Genomic DNA, 18980 nt, shown 5'->3' on the forward strand with positions numbered 1-18980 from the left:
TTCGACCGTCTAACACCACAATTTCATGTCTATTTTAACCTTGTGAAAGGATTTTCAATTCCGTTCAGCCAATTCGGAGAAATCTACTAAACTGTAATCGTCGGTATTTTCTACCTTCCAGCATCGCCTTAAGGCGATGCTGAAAGGTCGAAAAATTTGCACGAGGTCGATAAAGCAGACTCTTCAGTGTCAGTTGTATCTCTGAATGAAGTAAATGAACTTCTTACAATATCTTCTGGTCTTTGCACTCAAACACGTGGAATGTCCTTATCTAATTTATTGAAGTGCCATCTCTTGGAAAATCCGGCACTTACTGCACTTAGACGCAATTTTTGCTGTTTTTACCTTAGCTTAAAGTACGAATTACCATAAATTGCAGTTGTAACAATATCTTTTTTTCTACGCTTTCAATCGTAGCTCAAAAGGTCTTGTATTATATTATTCGTTCCTGTAATCCGAAGGGAGGAGCTACTTATTTTGTAGATGTGAGCTACAGAACTTTTATACCAATGAAATGTTTACGTCAGGTGACAGTTGTACGATCCGAAAAAAGATAATTTTTTAATTTTTTGTCGTTTTTATGACAAATTCGTTGCTCGCCCCCTTATATTTTATGTCTATTTCAATCCTATAAAAGCGATTTCAATTCCGTTCAGTATTTTCGAAGTTATCGTTACAACTGCAATGTATCGGTAATTACGACCTTTCAGCCTTAACATATTTAAAAGTGTAAATTAGTTGAGGATTACGTTTGATTGTATTGTTCAATGAGAAATATGCACAGGGATGACGATAATCGTTTTGCGTAATTTTTTTAGACGCTGAATACGTTTATTAAATTACGTTTTGATTGTATTGTTTAACGAGAATTATGCAAAAGAATAAAAATAATCGTTTTCCGTGATTTTTTAAGACGCTGAATACGTTTATTAAATTGTTCTATCGCGTCACAATTTCGAGAAATTTGCGATTAAAAACGTTACTTTAATCTATATGTTTATAATATCTATATATAATATGTTTATAATATCTATATGTTTATAATATGTGATGTGTTGGAGAAGTTTTATTGCAATCAAAATTAAGTAAGTTATTAGCACTTTTAACTTTTGAAAGAAATCGTTGCTGTGTCGATTACGATTAAAAAAGTATTTATAATTACGGTTAAAGTTGCTACTTATATAGGCATATAATATATTATATAGTATATACTTATATGTATAGGCATATAATATATTATATTATATATAACATTAAAAGGATGTCAAAGTTAATAAATTCAGAATAGCAGAATCAATTCAGAAGCTACCCTCGTCTATGTGTTCGAAAAAAAATCATTTTTTGTTGAACAATATTATTGTAAGATCGTGGAGATGATAAAATACAATGAAACTATTGGATCCGCGCCGAAATTATTGGACAATAACCAAATGCTTTTGTTCAAAATAATGTATTTCGCGAAAATTAATCCGCAAATATTCGCAAAGAATCGCAAATATTATATCAGCAAAGCAGGTCTTATTATACATGGCTGTACGTTAAATAATGCGACGGATCGCATTTCCTGCATGTGGATTGCCATTTTCTTCAGCCTCTTCCTAGGAAGATGGCGTTTATTGGGCAACGGCGATCAAATGGAAATCGATCAGGTTTGCTCTTCAGCGTCTTTTCTTCTCGCGGGCTTCTCTTTACGGTCGATGGCACGATTGAGCCGTTATTCGGAAAGTTCACGAATATCTCAAAAAATTCGCATCTAAATCGCCCGATTAAATTTATTTTTATATAATGTGCCTGTGTTTATAAGAATAAAGAAGGATGTCAAAGACTGACGACAGTGTTATTGCAGATATAACAAATCATAAATGAAACTATAATTTAGATACGAACTCAAATCTTATTATCATAAACTATCCACACGAAGAAAATAACATACGTTTCGTCGAATAATTTATTCATCCTTGAGTGAATCTCGATCGGACCGATCGGCATTAAAAAATAATTGGAGCAATGATATTAGTTTTTAAATATCTTGTTTTATGATTCTTTTATCACAGAGATATAATTTCGTTAATATAAATTTATTAGTCTTTTTTTATTTTAAATCGTAAAGTTATCCAGTTTGTTTTAATATACAATTTATTTAAAAAGTCGCATATTTTTTAGATCCGAATCTCGTTCGCACGTTCAACGTTGTCGATGAAATTGGAACAATAATTTTAGCTCACGGGAAAAAAAAGTAATTGAACGATCGCTTGGCATAACGATAAGTTTCTGTTAGATTTATTACACTATTCCCTTTGCAAAAGTTTTCTTATTCTTTCCCGATACATTTGCGACTTCGTTTTTTAACCATATAGATTGTCAAATTTTATGCGTTTTTCTCCGACAACTTGATAACTTTTGGGAATATGTCGAAAAAGGTTAATAGGATAAAGAACTTTACTCTTGCCTATAGACGCCTATGCGATACCTTGATGATGTATTGTCAACGCTCGTTTGTGCAAAGATTTACATTTTGCAAGTCTCGCGCGCGTCGCTTGAAAAAACTCGCAATTTTCACGCTCGGAACGTGTGTTTTGTTCGAATTGCGAATTGGTTTCGAACACGTGCAAATTATATATTTCAAAACATAATTTTTTTTATTTTTTTTTTAACTGAAAAAAAGTAATTATTTCTGGTAGTTTTGTTTATACACTGAATACACACAATTTTGAGCTCCAAAAATTTTATGCTACAATATCAAGAAATAAATTAAATTAAGTTGAAGTTGTAAGAAAAATTCCATTTTAGTTCATTTTAATAATGAAAAACTATTGAAAATAACGAAGAATCTACATTTTTAATTGTTGATTAAAATTGAAAAATTTTTTAGGTAACCGAATGAGAGAATCTAATGTCAGAATAAACAAATCCAAAAAAAAAACAAAATTAATATTAATTTTTAGATTTTTTAGATATGAGTATTATATTAAAATTGACGGATGCAACATAACGAATGAATTATTCGGTAAATTATTTTATAATCTTCAAAAATTAAAATTATTTATACATATTTGCAAGGTAATAAAGTAATATATCACAAAAATTAATCATGATAATTTTATTGATTTTATTGATTTCTGTGCAACTTTATAATTTTAACAATATTCTGAATTTTATTTTAGAATAAAATATTCTTGTTATGTTATATACTGCAAATGTATACGTGGTAAATCATAATAATATCGAGTTACAATTGCAATTTAAATTTAAAATTTTACTCTGTAATTTTATTATATAATATTTATATTTATATATCCTGTAAACATATTATATGTTGTAAATGTGTACATGATAAATTATAATAATATTGAATTACAATTGCAGTTGTAACTCAATATTATTATGATTCATTATTTACACACTTGCAGTATATAAATTTAAATGTTGTATAATAAAATTACAGAGTAAAATTATAACACATTTCCGAGACCAGCATTATATTGATTATTAAAAATTACAACAAACGATTTTTTTTTTAATTTTTGTTCTTTTGCTTTTTTTTCTTTTCTCACGGCGTTGCGCGTTGTTTTATACATATATATTTTACTTACTTTCTATAGCATTAAAAAAATTTTTTAAGAACTTTTACATTGTACATATTTTTGTTTTAATTCTATTTATTGTTAGTGTAGTACAATCACATTGCATACATTTTTTCGCATTTAACTGTAAAAGGGTTTTCGAAGTTATGTTAAAATAAATATATTAAGATAATACGTACACTGTAAAATTACAGTGGGACCATTATTGTGGGTAATTTTGCGATCCACTATTAAAAGTATATATTTATATATTTATGTAAGTTGCAACTTATAAATAAAATTATTATTCTTTATAGTAAATTTGTAAAATTAAATTTACAATTGAATTTAAGTTTATACAAGTATTTATGTTATAATACCTCAATTTTTACTAATAGTTTTGAATTTATCGCAAATGAATCGCGAATGAATTACTATTTTTCTTAAACTTATCTACTTGAATGTAAATATAATAAATGTGATATTATCATTATGTTACATAATAGTACAAAAATTTGTACATTTGCATAAAAATTATAACATGTTATTAAAATTTTCCGTCTAATACTCTAATACTATAAAGATATATTCAAGGCAGAAATACTAATTTTTGTAAAAACGCAGAATTTTTTTTAAATATTAGTATAAATAAATATCTGTTTTGTGTGATTTTTTAAAAATACATATAGGTATCTATTAATATAAAAAAGAGGAAACAATATTTAAATTAAAATATTTGCCTCTCGAATTTATCACTTTTTGCCATCTTTCAGGCAATATATGTCGCGACGAAAGAATGCTTCGGAGGCACGATTTATCGTTTACATCAAAATCACTAGTTTTAAATCTTTTAAACCAATCTTGACACGTTATTTCTGACACAATGTTGTTCCCATATATCTCACAAATTTTGGTTGCTTCAGTGGCAGTTTATCGATGAAAATATTGAAGCATGCAATGATAAATATGCACCTTTTTACTTTCATTTTCAATTAAACTAAAAATGTAGTTAATCGTCTAACTGCGAATTATATAGCTTTTGAAATGCAGATTAGTCAACTTTACTAATGGAAAAATGATTGGGCGCAGAAATATATCGTTATAAGCACTATTTAATGTTGCTCGCGGGAACTTATTTATAGTTCTATTATAATATTTCCACTACAAATTGTGTAATTTTACACATATAGCTTATGTAATTTTATTTCTTTATACAGTGTATAACGACAGCGAGAAAATAATGATTAATGTCATCAATTAATCAATGTCAATTGTATCGATTATTTCACTAACGTTTCAACATTTAACAAACTGATTCACTCACGATCTTTATCTCATTATGTGTCAAAAGTATCAGAAACATATTCGTCATTTTCTACCTTACAACAGAGACCGCGCACACGCTTCCGTACGCGTTTCAAATCCCATTGAGAGGGAGGGGGGGGGGGAGTAAAATGAGAGGAAAGCTGACGCGGCGCTTAAATTCAACTAGATTCGATATATCGCCTTTATCCCCATTCATCCCTCCGTTTCGTTTGTCAGGGTTTCGCCAGGAAACTCGTCAAAGAGGAACGTCGTGGGCCAGGCCTCGGAGCGACGCAGCAATGCCGGCGGCCGGCAGCAGCAGTGGATGGTGGCCGTGGAGGATAGCATGCGTCACGGGAACGCGGTTACCACGCAGACCACTCTCGTGAGTACCATTTCGGCTCTCTCTTTCTCTCTCTCTATTTCCTTCCATTCTTCGATGCTCTTCGGTCTCGACGATAACTCGGCTTACTTACGACAAGTCGGATCGGGAAACGTAGGTACGTAACGCAGATTGGCGCCCAGACGCTCGTAATCTCGCGACTTTCTCGTCGGCGCGCGCCGTAACGATACCGGTTTACGAGCCGACCGCGTAAAATCGAAACTACCGCGCTTGATAAGCCGCGATTCGAGGCAGAGGCTTCGATCCACGGAGCCATTGAAGACTCCACCGCGTGATTCCACCGAGAATTGTATACTTTTCACGGAGATAGAATCACGGGAGACGTCTCAATCACTTTATTACGGGCGATTTGTGATGTATATAATAATAGGGTGTTTCGGGGTTTCCTTGACTCTTGAGGCTTTGGACCTGAGATTGTTGCGATAAAAACGTCGAAGCGTCGATAGTTTCGGAGTTGCGAGCGATTAAAAAGACAAAGGGCTTTTGGGCTTTTACTCTTTTAAATAACGAATCCTTATTGCTCGCTTGTGTAAATTGCGAGTAAATTGCTTCGTTAAAGACTGAGAAATAAAATTCACTTAATTAACTCGAAAACCTTGATTACGAAAACAGCTAATATTAGATGTAATATGAAATATCAGAATGGCAAGGAAAGAACGATTTTTTTTTCAAGACAATAAATGCGACGTGCAGTTTGTATGTGGCTTGATATTGTAACAATAAAAATTATTACACACTAACATTCGTGTTGGCTCACATAAGCACTATTTAGTTATTTATGAATTTTTTTAACTCTTAGATCTCACTATGGATATGGCATATCCGACAATTCCTTTTATTCTTTTTATATATTATAATTTTTTATTAATAAAGATACATACGTTTTTTTTTTATCATTTTATTTATTAAGGTCTGACATTTTAATTAAAAAACAAATTTATACTGTTAAATCTATAGTATTAAATTTAACCCTATTTAAGTTGCCATCACTGCTCCTACTTAATATATGGTCATTTTTAAACAAAATTTAAATTTTAAATGAAATTTAACTTGGGTTAAATTTGAACTGTTTTAAATTATTCAACTTCATTGTTTTAATTAAGGCGATCCTAAAGTCGTCTGTTTTATCGATCGAACGCGATTATTTTCCAAAACAAAATAAATATAATTAAAGGCAACAGATTAAAAAATCCTCCACGATTAAAGTATATAGGCATCAATGTAGTTCCGGCTGATAGAAGTTATGCTGAGAACGCAAAAAATTTATGAAATTTAGATCTCCGTTACCTTTTCTTAGTCCAACATGGCGTCTGGAGCTGTCACATGTGCCAATATTTGCTTCGTACAACAATTTGGCAGTTTGTTGGTACAAAATGATACCAGCCGGAACTACGAATTACATGTGCAAACAATGTTGAATTCATAAAATTAGGCTTGGATGCCTAATAAAAAAGATGTGTGTTCTTGAAAATTTGTTACGATGTGTGCGTAAGATATCGATATGGTAGTAAATATGAACACATCACTACACACTACTACATCAATATCGCACGCATACATACTCACAAATCGTCGGTAAAACAGCGAATTTTTGAAGTTTGAGCTCGGGTTTAGGATCCCCTTAAAATTTGATAATGAATTTTATTCCCCCCCCCCCCCTCCAGTTCTGATAACAAATATCACTTCAACTTGAAACTTCTCTGTGATTAATGTCTCATTATAAGATATCATTTGGCATACAATTTAGTTCTAAAATCGAGGGCTCAAAAAACGGACGATTTTTTTTGTCATTCTTTTCTCGTGCGATTTTCCTGTCGTAACCTGATAAATTTCGACAGCCGAAGACCCGCCACCAGCGGCCGTACGGCTGGGAGAACGGGACCGTGGAGTCGTTGCGGTTGGCCCAACCGCCCAGTCCGCCCAGTAAATTCGCCAGCCTGCCGTACGACGGCAAGGTGTCCTTCAACTGGATCCCACCGCGTACGAATCCCAGCGCGGTGGAGAAGCACCGGGAGGTGCGCCGTCGTTCTTCGGAGGACTGCCTGGAGGACGGGGACGGCGCGGGCGGCGGTCGGCAGCGGCAGGGCAGCCCCGAGCTGCGCGCCGTCGTCGGAGCGAGGAAGCAGCAGCGCCAGCAAAACGAGATCATGAAGTCGAGCAGCGTGGAGGATCGCCTGCTGATGAACAGGTCGGACAAGGAGTCGTCGACGCGACGCAGCCGCAACGATTCGGACTCGAGCGAGGGCCGGTTCTCGCGGAACTCCGAGTCCGAGAGCCGGTCCTCGATACCGCGCTCCAGCTCGGTCAGCGTCGAGCGGTTCTCGATGCGCGCCAACTGCGACTCGTCGGACTTCTCGCGCGCCAACTCGACGTCGAACGAGCGCTTTCACTCGGACTTCTCGATCGCGGTGGCGAGCGCGAGCTCCAACGACCACGTGTCCGTGCCGACCTCCGAGCCGTTCTCCATACGCAACCTCGACTTCGTCTCGTTCGCGCTGCCGCGCGCGGACTCGAGCGAGCGCTTCTCTGCGCCCGCGTCCGACCGTTGCTCCGAGGAGCGCTACTCCGACCTGTTCTCCACGCGTAACTCCGACTTCTCCGCGCGTAACTCGGCCGACTTCAGGACGCAGTCGGAGGAGGAGCGCTTCTCCGACGATTCCCTGGAGGAGCTGCTGCCGCCACCGCCGCCCATCAGCAAGAGACACTCCATCGCGTGGGAGGTCTCTCTGGAGGACGATCCTCTGTACGCACCCGGCAGCACCAAGGTTGTCGGCAGGAGACGACGAAAGAGCAGCGATGTGTCAAGTAAGTGGCTTTCGGCTTTTTTTTCTGGCTCCCGTAAAAGGATGATAGAGCAACAAAACTTTTTGTGGTAACGAAAGGATTTATTTGTCACATTTGTTAACATCAGGAGCACCGAGCGGCCGTTATTGATCATCTCTATTTTTTAGAATTTAGATTAATATTATGTAATATTTTTGAATAGTTTTCATCACTTTTTCTTTATTTTCATAGTAATTTATTTCCTAGGTCCTTTTAATGAATAAGAAATGTTGGTACTTCTAGTATTAAGAAGATTAAACAATTTGATAAGAAAAGTTTAAAAAGAATCTTTATAGTCTTTTATTACGCTCGATATCATTTTCTTCAAAAATGCTTTAGCATACCATAATTTTGAAAAATTTGACGTTAAAGTTAAAAGAGGAGCTAATGTAATTTACCACAGCAAAAGTAGCATATTGAAAATTAAATGCATATATTGTTAGAATTTTTAACCTTTAAAAGAAATTTATTGCGAAGATAAAAATTAATAAAATCTTTACAATAAGAGAGAAATATTGTAATAGATCCATATTTAATCACAGAAATATTTTAGCCTTTTTTACGATAAACTTTTTTTCAATAAAAAATTCCAACAATATGCTTTTAATGTTCTATATAAACTTTTCTAAGACATCACATGTTATAATAATAGAAAAATAGATTTCTTAAACAAAAATACTTCTCTTTGAAATAAATGAAATAATCTGTTAATGTAGAATTTATTTATTTAGATATAAAAAATTAATAGCGTAATATTAAAGCTTGGACAAATTATTTGGATAATTTGGTTAATTTATTTTAAATCGAAAAGAATCGTAATTAATCTATTGATGATAATGTTATCTCTGTCATTAAACAGTGTGAGAAGTTCTTACAGAAATTGACATCTTTAGGAGCCCGGTAAAGTATCGTACAATAAAATTTTCTTACAATTTTAATTTGTAATTTTTCTAAATTGTGATATAATCGAATATTTTGAAAAATGGAATATTCTATTTTAAAAAAAATTATGGAAAAAAAAGAGATGGTTATTTTGCGTTTACAAAAATTTATTCTTTGCTGAACTTTAAGTTACATGCATTGCATAGTAAATGATTAAAGAATTCTGTCTTTTGGTAAAAAAATCTTATGTTCCCTCTGATTCTCATGCATTAAAAATTTTCTGATAAGAAATGATGATAAGAAATCTCTGTTGAACGTTACGTATGAAACTATTTTTCCATTTGATTTTCAAAAAAACAAAATTATGAAGAATCAATCATTTTATCCTTATTTCTCTATCTGTTGGTTTGCACGGCATTTGAAAATGAACGGTACAGGAGGGTAAGTAAAGACACGGATGAAATACAGTCAATCGTGTTCCAGGTGTAGGTTCCGCGTCGAAGCTGCGCGACTTCGACGACTGGCAGGATCAACGGCTGTCGACGACTGATGACGATCTGATCTCGCCGTATTCGGACTCGTCCACGAACGACCTCGATCAGATACGGCCGCAGGAGTTCACGAAGAACGGCACCTACGTCATACGGCGCGGCCGCAAGAAGGAGCGTAAGGTACTGCCGAAGACACCGACCAAGACCAAAAGCATGTCCTTCGAGAACAGCGAGGAGGCGGGGGGCCGATTGTCGGACGTGAAACGATACTCGAGCACCTTCGACAACATCAAGAGCCTGCTGAAGGAAGGCAAGCTGGAGGGCCTGAACGAGCCGCCGGCGGAATTCGCGTTGCCGGTACCGCCACCGGATCTGATCCGGGTCGTGTCGATGCCGGCGATCAACAACGACGCCGGCAGTCGGGCCCAGCTGGAGATCACGGTGGAGGAGGAGGAGACGTCCGACATCTCGGACAAGGATAGAGAGCGCGACAACCTCGAGCTACCTCGGCTACCGCCGTCGCCGGTCGAGGATGATCAAGTGGACAATCCCCGTTTGAGTCGATCGAGGGACTGCAACGGCGTCCCGACGGCGCCTAACCTGGCGGATCTGGATCATGTCGGCAGGTCGTCGGCGAACAGCGCGCTGCTTGCCGAGCCCACGGCGAGGAGGAAACTCGCGAGCGCGGTGAGCGACGAGCGGCTGGCGTCCAAGATCCCGGTGAATCTGCTGATCGAAGATCAGATCGTGAAGAAGGCGCTCAAGGAGAATCGCCGGCAGCTGGAGAAGGTGAGCGACGCGATCAAGGAGATCGAGAACGTGAAGAACAGCGAATCCTACTGCGAGAGCAAACGCTGGCGGAACGGCGACCTGAAGCAGAGCTCGAAGCGGAACAGTTTCGACAACGAATTCCCCGCGCCGGTCCATGACGACCGCCGGAAACCAATGACGATCGACGGCAGCCCCTACGACAGGACGCGTGGTAGGCAGCATCAGCAGCAGCAACAATACAGCTCCGACTCCGAGACGTCGAAGGCCAGCTCGGACGCGGACTTCGCGGACCGGAGAAAACTGAACGGCGCGACCGACGTCATCTACTCGTCCGGCAGGCGGTTGCGCCAGAATGGCATCGAGAACCACAAGAACGATCAGAAGCAGATCGAAAACGTGATCGACGCCATTCTGGAGGACTCGAAGAATCCGGAATTCCAGGTAGGAGTGGAATTGGTCAGCTCCGCGCGAGCGCGCAACCCGGTCGAGTAACTCGGATATATCTTGCGAATGTCGAGCCTAGAGACCCTACAAGAAGAGACTCGTCAACTCGCCATATGATTGTTTAATGAACTCTGATTGGCTGCAGGTTCGGATCGCACAACTGTGCTCCGATCAATCAAAATAGAGTATAGTGTGACTTCATGGAGCACAATTGTGCGATCCGACCCCAACCAATCAGAGCTTGACGAGTTGGCGAGTCTTTTCTTACAGGATCTCTAGTCGAGCCCCGAATTGACCACACCAATGACATATACATATAAATAGATCAAGCATTCCTATGCTTTTATACTATAGAGGGGGTGAAGCCGAAAGTTGACAGAATACAACTGAGAGAGATAGTACGATTTGGGGGGATTGCTGTCTCATTTTACCTTACAACAAGATGACGCTGGTGACAATAACAGTTGTTGACATCGGCCAACTTACTGTAAGATAAAATGAGATAGTAATTCCCCCCCACCCCCCCAATGCTATCTCTCTCAGTCGTAATATGCGAACCTTCGGCTTCACGCTGTTAACAGAATGCTTGGTCTATACATATATATTAGAGTGGGCCAAAAAATTCTTTTTTTGATAATCGATTAGTAAAAACTCCCTAAAAGTTAGTTATGGACCTCAATATGGTTTGGGAAAAATTTCATCGAAATTGATTAATATCTTCAGGTTGCCCCTCGACCTTGCAATTAGTAAGTTTATGCATTTCTTTGACACATCTTCACAGATGTGTCAAAATTCGAAAAAATATTTGAATTTCAATACAGTTTAGTATTACCTGTTGTTTTTTGGTCGCTGAACACGAATTCGAGATCAGGAGTATACATTTCAAAATGACGGATCCGAAATATATTCTTAAATAATACATTGAGATTTCTCGAAAAATATGATAAATATGGAAAAATATTTCAAATAAAAATTCTACGGTTCGGGGAGGTACATAAGAGAATATCATTAATTTTATTTTAGGTGACGTCGTTTAGAAAATTAGATCAAGATCATATCGATTTTTTTAAACGGAATTATATTTTTTTTTACATAATACGATTCCTCTAATTATTCTGCATATAAAAGTATTAAGGTAAAGTTATCGAAAAATCAATAGTTTACGAGATATTTTATACTTTATCATGCCATATTTCGATATGTGTATAATATGAAATATCTCGTAAACTATTGATTTCTTGATAATGGTACCTAATATTTTTAGGCACAGAATGAGATGAATCAATTGGTGTAAAGAAAACACACAGTTGCTTTAAAAATTTGTAAGAAATACATAAACTTACTAATTTCAAAGTCGAGAGGCAACCTGAAGATATTAATCGATTTTGATGAAATTCTATCCAGAATATATTGAGGTCCACAGCTAACTTTTGGGGGGGTATTACTAGTCGATTTTCAAAAAAAGAATTTTTCGGCCCACCCTAATATACTATATACATATATGTCGTTGGCCACGCGCGTTACCTATACACTCGTACACTTTTCTGCGTCGCTTAAAATGCCGGCGCGCGAAAAGACGAAGCGGAAGTAGAGAGTCCCTCCGCTTTTATATCGCGAGGGATACCACGGTGCATCTGCGTCGTGAAAAATGCAAGGGTGGAGGATACACGACCGTGTGCTCGGCGCGCGCCGCGACGGTGAAAAGGCGCCGAGCAGCTGAGACCAGGCGGAGGAGGGGGGAGGGGAGGGGGGAGGGAGCGAACCGCCCCATCTATAAATTGGTGGCATTACCTTTATAATATAGGATTCCATTAGCGATGCCCGGTGCTACGACCGCATTTTTCGTCGTGAAATGTGGAGGTATCTAGGAGGCGAACTCCCCCGCGACGCAGCGCGTGCGGCCCGGCTGCCCGTACGCGGATCTGTTTTTTTTTTACTGATTCCCACCGTAATTAATTCCAGCGAAAGGTTTTAATATTTTATCACGTAATGTGTATCACGTGATGTTAGACCAAGTATATATCTACTACCGATATGTCCGATATACTTCGCACAATTCTCATCTGGAACACTTGAAGTAATTACGTTCCCTTCTTTGTAAAGTTTACAAAGTAAGAGCATTAAACATGGATCGGGCATCAGTTGACACAGTTGTGGATAATTTATTATATTTAAATAATTATTATATTTTTCAGCAAATGAAGCACATATCACGAGCTTCTTTAGCATTTGTGTTAGCTTTATCAATCATCAATTGTTTCTTGTTAAGTAATAACAACACATTATTAAGTAATAAAACGTGAGACGTCAATTTCGGTGTATCTTTAAAAGTCCATTCAAAGTTTAATACCTATAAAAATTGCTTTATAGCTTTTACAGAAGACAATAAAAAGAATTATTAGATTTCATGGAAAAAATTAATATTATACTCACATTTTGTAAATAGTTCAATTCGCAACTAGATACAATTGTAGATAATTTTTCTTATTTTATTTAATTAAAACTTAAAAAAATAAAATAGTACTAAAATTGGATAAAATTATCTATAAAATATTCCTTATGATTAATTTTGATAAAATTGCAACTGTAAATATGTTATATTAATTGTTCGGTATATCTTTCTGGGTAAAAGTATGAATATTTATCCTTAGGTAATCCAGAACTGGTGCTCTTATACCCTCGATAAGTGTAATGCACGAGTACATAAATTGTGATCCGTAATTCCTCAAGATGTATCCGATATTTAATTAATAATCGAAAAAAAATTGTGTAGTAAATAATCATTTGATTGCGTTGTCTTCGATCCGCTGAAAGTATCTCTCAAACACAGAGCCGTGAATTACCTCTTGTTGATCCATTACTTCAGCGAAAATATATCTAACGAAATCGCTGAATAGTCATTGAGGTGAATGGCCATTCACGCACGTATCTCCACGAGAGTAGGTACTTTATTGATTCACTGGTTTCTAAGTTCAAGCTGGCTTCCATTGAAAATTTGCATCTACAAACTCTAGAAGCACTTCTGCGTTGATCTGAAATTAAATCTTGACTATCACACGTATCTCGCAATATTGTTAATCTCGCAAAGCACATATTATGAAAAAAAAAGGTTCAGTAATTTATAGGATAAATAGTGATGCCCACTAAGCTGAGTAAAAAATGTAGATTGTTCGAAAAAATCAATTCTGTCAGAGGTAGAAGCGATTTTCAGAGTTGGTAAAGCAGGTGATTTACTTGTTCCTATTTATTGTAAGCGATGTGAAAACAGGGGATTATCTTACACATTTTCACTCTGATGTTTGCAAAAGCTGTGCGAGATTAAATTTTCCGATTTGGAAACTCTTCCGCATAGAGATGTCATGCGCAGCTTCAGTATTTCTATTGATATATCAGTTATATACATATCTGTCACTGCAAAAAGCATATCGTCGACTACTCGTATATTATTGTCAAAAAAAATTTATACGGTTTGATTATTAAACATACTTTCATGCTATTATCGAACATAAAATTACATAACATACCTCGTGAAATGTAAAATTGTTCATAAAATATATCGAAAAGTAATGCATAACTGAAACAAACGTTATTTACTATTTAAGAGACATTTAAAAGCGCTATATGATATTCATTTACAAATCGTCATTTTCGACGTCCATACACTTGTGTTAATAACTTGTGATAATTTATATAAAACACTTGTTTATCATTTCTCTTAAAAAAAAAAAACTATTTTGCTGAAAGATCTAAAATTTAATTGGATACAGATTCGATAATAATTTTTTTTGAAAAAATAATTATGTTGGTGACTCAATATTGATGAGCAATGCTGCAAAAAACTTTGATATTCTAACAACCAGTTTGAGTTTCAAATATAATTCTTTTGATGGTCCAATAAAATTATTTTCAGATTTGCATCCAGCTAAATTTTAGGATCTTTCAATAAAATCGTTCTTTCCGTGCTGATTGTAGTATAAGCGGGCAATAAAATTCAATCTAGAATCACTAATCACCGAATAAATATTCACTTTTCGCAAAATCTAATTGACTTATGGCAGTAAAATGATAAGCTAATCCTTTATAAAATATATTATGGAAGTATAAATATGGAAGTAAAAGAAAACATGTGTTTTTGTAAACATTGAAAATTCAAATTGATCAAATTAAAAAGTCTCCTTATTGTAAGATAATCCTCTTTTATATTACAAATAATAACAAGTTATTTGCTTTACCAACACTAAAAGTTGAATTCAACTTTAATTGTAAAAATCAACGGCTTTTCATCAAGTACATTAAGAAATGTTTATTCATCTTAATGGATACTGTTTGCCCTTATAAAGCTTTTTTTCAGAATTCTGTTTATTGCGTCGAACTTTTGAAATACTATAATGACCGGTAATTTAACTATTCAATCAGCTGTTATTTTAACAAAACATTACTTTGAATAATTAATCTTTTTAAGTTTATCGCAAAAACTGAATCAAGATTGATTCGCAATGAACCAAGTAAATGCTTAGATGGAGAGATAAACCTTTGCATAAATTTGCTTCTCCTTTCGGGAATAAAATCTGAGCATCAGCCACGATTGCGAGCGAGTATACGAGTTTCTGTGAGGAACGAATCTATTTGCTGATGAAATTAATGAAAACTTCTTCTCGATCTTGGGGAAACTGCTTTCGAAATCGCTACGTTCTCAGCTACAATTTAGCTGCACCTCGACAGGTCAGCGTCGACGTGATGGAGTTCCCGCCGTTGCCGCCCTCGCCCGTCGAAGAAGCCGACGAGGAGAGCTGCTCGGACGTCGGCCAGAGCGTCGTGATGACGCCGCCGAAATCCAAGGGTCACAGCAGCAGCCGGACCGTGGAGTACAGGCCGAGGGTGCCACCCCATCGTGTCCCGCCGGTCATCGACCCGAAGGAGCAGGCTTCCTTGAACACCAGGTCCATGGACGCCGGCTTTACCCGGGGTAGACGCACACCGACCACCAATAATTCCAGGCGAGAGGTGAGTTCGTTTGAAATATTCAACCGGGGATATAACGTGTAGACCTTTGGTATCCCAACGGGGATTAACAGTCGTGTTTTTCTCATTTCGGTTCGCGTGCCAATTGTTTATATAACTATTTATTACATGTAGTAGAATAATTATAATGTATGATAAAACATGCTATATTATAATATTATCTTAAAATATTATGTATAGTATATAAAATAATATAATATACTAGGGTGGGCCGAAAAAAAATTTTTTTTGAAAATCGACTAGTAATACCCCCAAAAGTTAGCTGTGGACCTCAATATATTCTGGATAAAATTTCATCAAAATCGATTAATATCTTCAGATTACCCCTCCACTTTGAAATTAGTAAGTTTATGCATTTCTTACAAATTTTTAAAGCAACTGTGTGTTTTCTTTACACTAATTGATTTATCTCATTATTCTCCGCCTAAAAATATAGGTACCATTATCAAGAAATTAATAGTTCACGAGATATTTTATATTATATATCGAAATATGACATGATAAAATATAAAATATCTCGTAAAATATTGATTTTTCGATAACTTTACCTTAATACTTTTATATGCAGAATAATTAAAGGAATCGTATTATGTAGAAAAATATATATAATTTTGTTTAAAAAAAATCGATGTGATCTTGATCTAATCTTAACGACACCACCTAAAATAAAATTAATGATATTTTCTTATGTTCCTCCCCGAGCTGTACAATTTTTATTTGAAACATTTTTCCTTGTCTTTCATATTTTTCGAGAAATCTTAATGTATTATTTAAGAATATATTTTAGATCCGTCATTTTGAAATGTATACTTCTGATCTTAAATTTGTGTTCAGCGACCAAAAAACAATAAACAGATAATACTAAACAGTATTTAAATTCAAATATTTTTCCGAATTTTGACATGAAGAAATGCATAAACGAGGCTCGTTGACTTAAGGTCGATCGTTTCGAATAGTCATTCGATCTGAATACACTCAGATTCACCCTTGTTCCTCTCTCGGTCCCCGTCTCGGTCATTTTCATTATTTCGAGTTTTGACGCGCAAACCGCGGATTTGTACAAAAATTTGTACATTTGATTGAGTGGGGGAAACTCGTCGTCTCTTTTAAGAGTTGTTTCCCACCTTTCTAATACGCTCTTTGGTAGCTTGTTTTCTAAGATGGTGATGACCGTTTCGGGATTGAAAAACCCCAATGTGTTTAGTGATGTCACATGGTGTTGCGCAGCGTCTGCGAGCTTGGATAAATCATTTGTGGATTTTTCAACTAATGTCGGTAGATTTAAGAGCAGCGACAAATGACGTGATATTAGAATCCGCTTTACATCATACCTCGCTTCATACGTCTGTTTGAGTAATTTCCACATCTTATAATTTAGGCATTTTATCGCGAAAATACGTATTTTGCTAGCGGTTTCGCTGGTTAATGTCGATATCAGATAGTATAGCTTGTCTGCATCGGACAGATCGGTCTGTGGTCCTATCATGCTACTAAATGCGTTTTTGAATGACAATCAGTTCTCATGTTTGCCGTCGAACGGTAACGACGCCTTAGGTAATTCAATTAGTTGTTTCTTAATCAATGTCGCGGGTCCGATATCATCGGTACGCGTCTCACCGATCAAAGCGCTGGTACTTGCTTCCGAAACGTTGGACGGGTTGTAAGATGTTCTCGACACGACCCGTGAGAGCGTTATATAGTTCTTGTTTCTCGACGCGACCCGTGAGAGCGTTACATAATTCTTGTATGTTCGCGAATTCGGTTTGACGTACTTCATTCGGATCTAGTGCCGCGAGAAAGTCATTAATATACTCTTCAAATGCGTGATACGATTCGTTTAAACGATTCATTCTTAATTTTGATGATGCGTCATCCACTATGCCTTTGTCGAGGATATTACTCAAATCCGTAACTTGGGATTCAATGTCCGTTTCTGTGTAAGTATGTAGAGAGTGGCTCTCGTGCTGTATCCCATCGCTCTCGAAGATTCGCACTCGTAGATTTTGGAAGAGGATTGTCTCTGTTGATTACGCGCAGGTCGTACGACCTCACAGGAGGCACGAAAATGTTTTATATTAGGAGGGATAACTCTAATACCCCCACTGTTTTTCTGCACATAGATAGTTTATTCACATTATAGCTCTATTGTAAAGCGCGTCTATCACGACGACGCTCGAAGAGGTCGGTACGAACCGCGTTGTCAACGAATATCACTGAAAGACAGTGAATTTCAGTTCTTAAAACTGTTTGACAGTGAAAAACTCTCGTAAAAAAGAACTACTAGTGCAGTGATAATACTACTGAAATGTATAGTGTTTTTACTGCACTAGTAGTTCTTTTTTTACTAGGGAACTCACTGTCTTTTAGTGATATTCACTGTTTGAATCAATATATTATCATTAAAAGAACATTTGAATGCTCACTATTTATCACACTTCTAAGTACGCTTACTCGGTTGAGGCGTAAGGGGTCGAACCGACCGCCACACTTTTATACTTCTCGACTTTTATCGAAACTCGCGCATAGTCGATCCGTTTGTTTTTACATACGCCCACGTATTACGGTATACTGCAAGTACGTGACGCACTGTCAAAGTTTAGAGTCCGAATTAATCAAAGCGAGCACGCGAAAAAGTGTAGCGAAAAGTTCGCGGATAGGTGCGTGACGTGTGTGTCGTCGCGATGCACTACGGTCCGCTTGGTACTGTAAGTTTGGAGCGTTTTTCGATCAATTGGTAGAAATTCTTTCTTCTGATTGGTCAAATTATGTTTCGGTGGATGAGTCCATTAGTAATATCAAATGGGCGCACCCTTCATTAAATTTTAAAACTTCTCGCGAAACGCGAGCGACAGGGTGCCACAGTTTTCACAATAATGCCACGAAATAAACGCAACGCGGTTTATTATTAATGTCGTCCCCGTGATGGTCGTAACCATCGATTTCGCGAAGAGCTATTATTTAGATTTAAAACATATTTCAAACAATAGGTGTAACGACAAGTAATATATATTTTTAACTTGAAGAAATTGAGGCTTGTATAATGAATAATTATAAATAGCTCAATAATGCCTTCGCGAGCCGACACGTTGGTGTGTAATAATTTTTATTGTTATGATATATCAAGCCACATACAAACTGTGCAGATCGGAAGAGCACACGTCGGTCTTGAAACACAGTTCTTACATGAAGCCAGAAGCCAGAATGTAACGAATTAAATTACATGTCAAACAATTTAATATGTTTGATGCTAATAAGCATCTATAAGAATTTCCTCCC

The 18980-nt window shown here is 36.6% G+C and overlaps 1 protein-coding gene across 1 annotated transcript in view; it reads left to right on the forward strand.

Moving 5' to 3' along the window:
• LOC105452919 overlaps positions 1–18980 on the forward strand; it is a 257036-nt gene that overhangs the window by 163225 nt on the left and 74831 nt on the right. Inside the window, exons 8-11 of the mRNA XM_011694476.1 lie at positions 5106–5253; positions 7110–8076; positions 9460–10679; positions 15405–15686. Of these exons, the coding sequence (XP_011692778.1) occupies positions 5106–5253; positions 7110–8076; positions 9460–10679; positions 15405–15686 (2617 nt within the window). The remainder of the gene's footprint in view (positions 1–5105; positions 5254–7109; positions 8077–9459; positions 10680–15404; positions 15687–18980) is intronic.

The sequence above is a fragment of the Wasmannia auropunctata genome, unplaced genomic scaffold (genome assembly GCF_000956235.1).
Source record: "Wasmannia auropunctata unplaced genomic scaffold, wasmannia.A_1.0 LD336025.1, whole genome shotgun sequence".
NCBI lineage: Eukaryota > Metazoa > Arthropoda > Insecta > Hymenoptera > Formicidae > Wasmannia > Wasmannia auropunctata.